Source organism: Camelina sativa, chromosome 20 (assembly GCF_000633955.1).
Source record: "Camelina sativa cultivar DH55 chromosome 20, Cs, whole genome shotgun sequence".
Taxonomy (NCBI): Eukaryota; Viridiplantae; Streptophyta; class Magnoliopsida; order Brassicales; family Brassicaceae; genus Camelina; species Camelina sativa.
The window spans coordinates 5481873-5491540 of record NC_025704.1 but is presented as its reverse complement, the minus strand read 5'-3'; the positions used below and the strand labels follow the sequence as shown (position 1 = coordinate 5491540).

The 9668-nt window shown below is 34.5% G+C and overlaps 2 protein-coding genes across 2 annotated transcripts; both read left to right on the top strand.

Annotated features, from left to right (window-relative positions):
- LOC104769474 lies at positions 2466–3325 on the top strand. The gene has a single exon (XM_010493692.2). The coding sequence runs from the start codon at positions 2520–2522 to the stop codon at positions 3186–3188; it is 669 nt and encodes a 222-aa protein (XP_010491994.1). The 5' UTR covers positions 2466–2519; the 3' UTR covers positions 3189–3325.
- LOC104769473 (protein LATERAL ROOT PRIMORDIUM 1-like) lies at positions 7089–9410 on the top strand. Its single transcript, XM_010493691.2, has 3 exons — positions 7089–7206; positions 7284–8444; positions 8876–9410. Exons 2-3 carry the CDS (start codon positions 7808–7810, stop codon positions 9190–9192), a joined length of 954 nt encoding a protein of 317 aa, XP_010491993.1. The 5' UTR covers positions 7089–7206; positions 7284–7807; the 3' UTR covers positions 9193–9410.

Below are 9668 nucleotides of genomic sequence, written 5' to 3'. Positions count from 1 at the left end.
TTTTTTTTTTTTTTTTTTTTTTTTTGCTTTAAACATTAGGGGTCTAACAGTTTTTATTATTATAGAGATTAGTACAATTTAATTTCTGTTTTGTATAAATTCATATTCATTACTAGATAATGTTTTGCACCATACACCAATATAGTATAAAAATATATGTCATATAATTCTAATTTTGAATTAGTTAGTTATACATGGTATAATTTTAAAAAAAAACTTAGATATAAACAGTATAATTTGGATTATATTACTTTATATGTTTTGGGCCATATAAAAAAAAGAAATATTTTAAAAGTGGTCTGTTTTATCAAAAATTTGAATGTGAGAATTTATTAAAATAACTCAAACTAAATATATTAAGTTAATATCAATTCATTTTTAATTTAGATCATTGTTTCGCGCAATATTCAGCTTGGGCTTTATTGATGTTGCTCGTTTAACGACTCAGTACATGGATGTCAAGAGTCCATTAGCATAGAATATGGAAATCTTTTCCACATAAGCTATTTGTACAAAGTCAATTCGTGACGTAGATGATCTGCCAAATCCATTGCTGACTTCACCACGATCTATTAGATTATATAATATATTAAAATATATAACCACAAAATTTTAATCTTATAAGTTAGTTTCAGATGAGATAACTGAATTACAAATTCAAACGCTAGAATTATTTGAAAATCTCAACCAAATATGTTAAGCTAATATTAACTCATATTTAATACAAGATTATTGTTGATCACAAATGATTTTGATACTAGAAAAAAAAAACCTTCAATTGCCAAGATGTTGGATTGAGTCTGTCACTGGCATCAATGTGACAAATATACTAGTATTAAATTCTGGCCTAGGTGCATTACATTAACCTTTTGAACCCAACACGTACAATCTTAGCTGAACAATATAATCTGGGTTTTTTATTTTGTTAACACCTATAATCTGGTTTATACTTAATTTTTATCTTTTTTTGAACAATGTATTATGTTATACAGGAAAACCTTCATTAATTAATACTCAGTAAATTAATAATTTATATAAATTAATAAATTTATCAGTACCTAAGTTGGATCAGTGTAATTTTGGTCACAATTCGATAATATAATAAAATAATATTTTTTTGAAAATTCTTTATAAATAATACATGATCTAATCAATAATATAAATTAATAATTATATAAAATTATCAATATATATATACACACATTCATTTTTATTAGAGTTTAATTCTAATATATTTATTATATCAGAATTTTTGAGTGTTATGTTCAAAACATGATAATTGTTATTTTTATTATAATTGATTCTAGAAAAAATATTAGTTTATAACGGTTAAATTTTATTTTTAATTTTTTGAATTTATTACCAAATTAATAAAATTTCTCTATAAAATAATTATTATTAATTTATCAATAAACTAAAATTTCTATAAATTAATAAATTTTTATAGTCTCAACATTATTAATTTATAGAAGTTTTACTGAAAAAAAAAAAGTTTGGTGTGCGTTTAGAATAAGGCCCGTATCTTCGGTATAGAACTGAAACATTTTAGCCTACGTCATCTTTTTGGGTATACAGTTTTTGTGCCCATTATATTGAGGCCCATTTTTTTAGAATCAACCATAAATATATTTTGAATCTTATACAATATCTAGGGTTGTTATTTCCCCCAAAATCAAACAACTAAACAAAACAAAAACAAGATTTTAAGGTAAAGGCTCTCTCACGTTTTCCCCTCCTAGTCAAATTTGGGGATGTGGTTTGAAATGAAAGAAAGAAAAATAAAAAATTATGTAGTATACGAAAGTTTACAGTAATTTCAAAACCCCGATGTTTAACCGTCGTTCAAGTTGTCTACGTCGTCGCCTTTAAAATTAGAGATAGACAAAGACCATAGACCACTATATGTGAATCGTCGAATTTCAAAGGTCTAGTTGATGTGGTTATATATGTCCCATATGTTTGCGATGTTAAGTTGGACAACGAACACATTCAAAAATTGGGATAACTTGTAAAGTGATAATAAGGGAGTCTGTATCTGGACTGGAACATTACATTATCTAATTCGTCATTTGGTATATAGTTGTCACGAAATCAGCCACGGGTTCAACGTGTTGTTGTAATTAGAATTTATAAATTACTAAAATAAAACTAATGATTTGATCTTCTAATTGTATAACAGCTACTTCTACGACTTTATGTAACATTTCCAATTATAATATTATAAAAATGGCAATTTTAGACCGACAATTAAAACAAATAAATGAACAAAAAGCCGAGAGGATTGACCAAAGAGCCCACTTCAGATTATCATATGCAAAAAAACAAACCCTGGAGTCGTTGACCATTCAAAAGTCAACTCTCCTTCACGTAGTTGCCTTTTCCACTACAAACAAAACACAAAGACCATAAAGACTAATCCCTCTATATATACTATTTCATCTCTTAATTAATAAGACAATCCACAACTTTTGCATCTGCTTGAAAAACACATTAAATCTCTCGATCGAACTCAGAGAATTATGATGAGCATATCTCTACTCAATTCTTGTTTTCCGATCATCCGTAGACGCCAAGGAATAGTCACGCTCGTTTTCTTTGAGCAAGGATCAACCAAAACCCTATGTGGCTTCAAGAAACATGTTGCTGGAGAAATCATGTTTGAGTTTCCTGATCAAATTGTGTGCCATGCAGATTCTTTCTATATTGGTCGTCAGGTTCCAGCTTTAGCCATGGACGACTATCTCATCCCAGGTCAAACCTACTTCGTCTTGCCGATCGAACGTTTTGCATACAGAGTCTTAACCACTTCGTCTCTCTCGATCTTCAACTCTAATCTTGAAAACGTTCGCTCGAGTACTCCTCCGTTGAATTTCACGGCGCCGTCGAGTCCACCACCGTTTGAATATTCTCAGGGACCAAACGGGAAGATTCTGATTAAAGTTTCTCCGGATTTTATACTTAGTCGTATGTGTAAAAACAGAAACAGCAGAGAAGAAGAAGAAGCAATAACTTGTGGTGAAAGCAGTTCGATTTGTAATTCTCCCGAGTTAAAGAAGCAATATGATCAGCTTGTTGGAACGAGGGAGCACATGTGGTCACCGAATTTGCAGACGATATCCGAACATAAGATTAGGGTTTCTCCACTAAGGTTCTTCAGTCTTAATTGGAAGCAAGAAGAAGTGAATTGATTGGCTTTAAAAAAAAAAAAAAAAAAAAGTGAATTGTAATAGGCTCTCCAAATAATTCTTATGTCCGTTGTATATTGTTTTGGAAAAAAATGTAAAAAGATATTTAAAAAGTAAATTAATTAGAGTTGGTTAGTTAGTATCGTTTGGTAACAATTTAGTCTCGCATGAACAAGTTGACAAATTGAATGTTTTGGGAGTAGTTCTACAAAGTAATATATAAATTTTGTTAGGTACTCCAACATGTACATTTGATATATGGTTCATCCTTGAAAGTTCAACTATTATAATTAACTCTTTGTCACATGTCATTGGCTTTGTTTAATGGTCATGGTCTTAAAAGAGAACAAACGACTTATTCTTCATTTTCTTCGTATTAACTCCGCATGATAATGTCTACCTTTTCAACTTTAAAAATTTTCTATATCCCCCAAAAAAAAACCTAGATTGGATTACTGGAATGATACATATACACGTACGTGGGAGGTTTCAAACTGAAACGCCTCGTTCTCCGTAGTTGCCTTCCGTTTAATTTGCGTACCTTTAAGTTTCACCTAATTAACATACGACTGGGTGGTCATTGCGGTTTAATATATACGTTTGAATAGGCTGTTCGAAGTTCGAACTCAGGGTCGTTGTTGCTCATTGTAAGTATATTTTTTCGATGTCCTCTAAAATTGTTTAACCAATTAATCTACACATTGATGTTTAGTAGATCAGACATGTGCTTGCTTTAGAAAAGTTAGAAACAAGAATCATTCAATCTCATATGCTCTACGAGTCAAATTTTATTTACTTATAAAGTATATTTTATTACTACAGCCTAAAACGAATTCTGAAGTATATCGGTTGAAAAAGCCGTTGATTTCTTTCAATAAGGGAGATTTGGTGATCAAGTGTCAAATTTGGCCAGTGGCAGTCTAAGATTCAATCTGCATAAGTGCATACGTAGTGGGCCGAGTAAGGGAATGAGTACTTTATTTTTGAAAGTTTAGTGAAATGCTATAAGAAGTCTGGTCATATGTCTTGTTTGATGGATTAGGCACATTGACTATGATTCATCATAGTCTATGATTAATGAATGGAAAAGGGTGGTTTAGCCATGTAAAAGCGTACGTAAGAGTGTGGTACATTTGTCGAATACGGAATCTATGTAAATTCACCTATGCATCCCTAAACCATCCAGAAATGTTTTGGATCTTAGTAGAAAATATGGATCTTGGCCCATCACTACTATTTTCTTTTTCACAATATATATTTATTATTATTCATTTTATATGTAACAACTTTATCGTAAGAAAATGCTCATATCTTCTACATGTATTTACATTCTCGTTCTTTAAACCTTAGATCTAGTAGAATACAACGCAGATGAACTTACTATTAACAGTAGAAGTTTAATCTCAAATGACATTACACACGTGACGTTACTAAAGTAGACTCCTACTCTGAGCACTGAGCACCACCAAGCTATCAAAGTCAATGGTTTGCTAGCGTCCAAAAGCATCCGGCATAAACCGATAAATTGAACCGGCCAATTTGGGACCCGGTCCTCTGAATAAGAAAAAAAGGGAGGGGTATAAGGCGCGTAGGGCCAACGCATGTCGGAGGGAAGTGAGACAGCACGCCACCTCCGCCGATTAGGCAAAGAAGCATTAGTCTTTGTCTCTCTCTTTCTAACTCTCAACAAGTCTCGACGCTTCCATTATTGTTATTGCGAACATTTTCTTCTCTCGAGCCCCGTGCCTTCTGCTCCTTTTCTTTTGCTTTGTCATAAATCTACTGGTCTGCTACATTGCTTTTATTTTTGTTTTCTAGTTTTATTTCTTTTTGAGAATGTTTAAACACTTTTTTTTTGTACTTCCCTAAAATCGTCGTCGTTTCCTTTGGAAATGTTACCACTCCCCCCGCCTTGATCTCCCATTCAAAAGTTAATTCCAAATCTTTGAGCAAAACGACTAAGATCGAGAAAGAAAACTTATATGGATATCAAAATACTTGGATATTATATAATTGGAGGGTAGACCATATGTTGAAAACCGAAAGAATATTAAATATAGGTCACTTAAAAACGTTTATAGTGGCCATGAGAACACCCCATAATGATTTAGAATGGTGGGTTTGCATATATTTAGCACAAAGATCTCCAAACAAAAGTTTATCAAAAAAGACCTTAAAAAGAAAAGCAATGATTCGACGGCCGCAAAGCGTGGGTGGGGATGAGCCGACGAACATTTTATTGAAAGGTTTCTTTCACGTGCATTGCTCAAACTAATTATTCTCCTCAAAAGCTTTTTTCATAGATAGAAACATGAAAAGCTCCTTCGTTTCTTAATTGCAATTAAGCCTACGTAAAAAAATACGGATATAAAAGACTTAACAAGATTTAATCTGAATGATTTTGGGTAAAACTGAATTATACTACTAATAGAATTCAGATTTCCTCATTATTAGAAAACTAGTTTGGGACTTACATTTGTTATACTATTTTTTTTATAAACTAAAATATGTATAGCATGGGAACTGGGAAGTAATTCACAGGTGAGACTTGTTATGTTCAATTTGTATCAAGGTTAACGTTGCTTGATTCTTCTTTTTTTTTTTTAGCAAACAACGTTACTTGATTCTATACATTTAATTTAAATTTGCTATTATATCATTCATGTCTCTAACGGGTTACGGGTATGTCCTTTTTATCTTACATGGCCTTGATTTTGATTGCGTGAACCAAGCTGAATGCATATAAAAATGTGGTTTCCCATCCAGAAGCTATCAAGCATGTATAGTGTTGCGTAGAGAAACGATAGCTCATTCACATAAATTTTTTGTGTTCCAAGGTCTTGAATTACCCTGGTTACTACTAGTAAACCAAATAAACAAACTTCAAAGGCTCGACCCAGGCAAGCTCTGACACGCAGTACCATTCTTTGTCAAACTATCGTTGAAAAGTGGAAAAAGGTTTTTGTATATGTAGCTTATACTATATACTTTTTTGTCTGAAAATTAAATCGAGATATCTTTGGAAGCAATCTTTGGCGGTTGTGTAAATTAAGAAAGTCCAAGATATATATATCTCAACGTGTGTGATAGTAAAATCAAACAACGAAGTTTCCTTCATATATGTTAAATTTTATTTACTCAAAACATTTATTGTAATATCTGTAAACCACATTTTGGATTTTTCGTTGGTCTTTTTGTTTGGTCTGCAAAGCATTTCACATTTATGTGGACCATTAAAAGTAGTCCTTTTTTTTCTTTTTCTTCTTCTTCTTAGTTGTAAACTTGTAATGTATGGACGGTAAGCAATCCAACAGTGTCGGAAGGACTAATACAAAAATGCTATATCACCCGTATATAATGGTTCTGTTTATTCTTTTTCGTCTCGGTTTTGTCGGTAAGATAAGAGCAAAATGTGTGTGGTGTAAGATACGATGACAATAGTAGTATTTAGTCATGGACCACGAAATCTGAATTTCTTATTTCATAATCATATATGTTGAGTTTTATATACAAACATAAAACAGAATCCTAGTTTCAATCCAGTTTTAACTTAGTAGAAACGCGTAATGTACCGAACCATGGACCTAAGAGACTTAACCGGTGTAGCCGGTTCTGGATGAAACAAAAGCCAGGATCGTCTCTTCAGCGGCAAGTGGAGCCACGCGCACGAGCGCTGGTGATGAACTTCGTCATCTAATAAAAAAAAAAGATTGATAGAAAATAAATTAAATTATTTAAAATTGAGCTAAAAAATACAAAAGCAAAGGAAGAAGGTATCATGTGCCATTTCTTTGAGTTATTATTATTAAAAACATAAATAATAATAAATAAACCCGAAGAAAAAAAAAAAGTTTCACTTGGCTCTCTATCTTTCTGCAGTTGTCTACTATGATATGATTATTAGAGAGAGAGAGAGAGAGAGAGACAGGAACAAGACGAAACAATCTAGAACAAGAAAAAAGGAAAACCAAAACATACATACACACCACTGACCACTGTTGTTTTTTTAAAGGAGAGAGAGGTAAGAAAGATCCACAAGTAAACCCAAGATTAGAAGCAACAAAATTCAGACCGCAACTAACACAGTTCTTTTTTTAGAGAGAGAGAGAAGAAAAAAGAGTCGCAGTGTTCTTTTTCATATCTCTGTGAGCCTCAGACAAAGAAAGATAGTGACAGTAGATTTCGAAGAATCTATTTTGGATTTGTTTTTGGTTTTATAGCCAAAAAGGATCCCATCTTCTTCTTTCTCTATCTATCTCATATTTGTGTAGATTTATATGAGTTGTGTGTACATTAACTGGAGCTGTGTGCTCTGATTTTTGTTTTTTGTTTTATATAATAATTAATTTGTGGGATTAGGGTTTTGGTTTAAATCAGCTGTGGCTACAACGAGGAGGCATAATCTACCAACGTCAGATTCCGGTGCCTTCACCGACTGGGCGGCGGCGACCACGACTACAACTTCTCTTGCCACTGAGGAACTATCTCTTGGTTTCAATGCTGGTCCCGCCGTAGTCCACGGCGGTTTAGGCTCAGCTTCCGCCGCCGCCGGCGTTCCTTCATGGCATCCCAGATCTTCTGTCCGTTATGGCTTACATTCGTCGGCGGCGGCGGCGACGGATATGGGTATGGTCGGTCTGAGAGATGTTTTCCTTGTTGCTCCGGCGTACCACCACCACCAAAACGCTGGAGTTATATCTGGACCTGAAGCGGCGGCGCTTGGCGTCGGTGTGGTTCCTCTCCTCACGGCGGGTCCGCCTCAGCAGCAAAACGTGGAAGACACCGACATTAACTTCCTTGGAAACAACCGGAGATGGCAGAACAACAACAACAACAACCACGAAACGCAGTATCTTCACTTCAAGAGTACTAGTAACCAGACTGCGGTAGGAACGAGCTCGAACAACAACTCGGGGTCTGGCTCAGGCGCATCGGGAACCGCCACGTGTCAAGACTGTGGAAACCAAGCGAAGAAAGAGTGTAAGCAGAGGCGGTGCAGGACTTGCTGCAAGAGCCGTGGCTTTGATTGTTCTACTCACGTGAAGAGCACGTGGGTCTCTGCGGCTAGGCGGAGAGAGAGGCAGGTCATGCCTTCCGGCGCTAATCCAACCGCTGGATCGTCTCTCTCTACATCTTCCGGGACGAAGAAGCCGAGGATCGTAGGGTCTCAACAACAACAACAACAACAACAAGCTACTTCTCATACTTCAACTTCTAACACGCCTCCTCGAAGTTTCGAGACCAGTTCCAGCCGACAAGGTAGTATTACATTCTCATCATTAGTATATAAACCTACATTATTTTATGTATGTATATACAATACATGCATATAACACTAATAGCCATTCTTGACGATTAATGATACGGTGTATGTAGTTTTGTAATTTGAGGTGACACTAACCATGATAAAACATACTAATATTGTTATGGTTTTGGTTTAAGAATTTTATCAATAATTTTCAGAAATTTTGAAGTTATGATCAGTCCTTTTTTTCCGCTTTAGGTTTGGTTTTGGCTATGGAAATATATATAAGATCGTTTTAACCATTTCGAATTTTAGTCAGGTTTAGATTCCGTTATCTACTTATCTTGGTTAAGTTCAGATCATATTTATCGGTATCTTGGTTAAGTTCATGTAGATTGATTGATATGGTGATAATGATGCATAAATTATGTTTTATGTATGCAAGACGGAGGAGGGTCAAGGGAAGCATGGCCCGGGCAGATTAGAGCCCCGGCAGTGTTCAAGTGTGTGCGAGTAACGGCAGTGGAGGATGGTGATGACGAGTACGCTTATCAAGCGGTAGTGAAAATCGGTGGCCATGTCTTTAAAGGATTCTTGTATGATCAAGGGCTTGAACCCAAAGAAGGTTTTCCTAATATGTCGGATTTGCATTTAGGTGGTGCAGCCAACAACCATAATGGAGTGTCTGCCTCGGCGCCTATTCTTGACCCGCCAAATGTCTACGGTGGTGGTGGCGGTTCAGGCGGTGGGTTTTACGGTTAAACCAAATTCAAAAAACGTTTACGACAGATAAAAATGTTATCTTCTTTAATGTTTTTTTCTTTTCTAATGGGGTTGGATACAAAAGATTAGTTCTCTAACTCTATTGTATGAATTGTCCATGTGGGCGAACTACTTCAAATGATGCAACAAACGTTATCGATCATTTTTTTAATTGGTGGTGAAACGTTCTTTTGGAAAAAAAAATTGATTTCGGATAATAGTAGAATTCCATTTCATTTTCACGTTTTTTAAGTAAACTAGCTTGAAAATATGCGACAACTCTTGTGGCCAATGCTATTCGAATCCAATCCAGGTGATAGGACTTTTCTCCCTCTACCACTGGACCAAAACTACTTGATTCATAATTATTGTTGTTAAGACTTGTTTGGTAATTATTGACTATATAATGTTCTAACATTACTACAGTTTATTAACGAATTAATATTTATCATAACTTTTTTTTTTTTTTTTTTTTT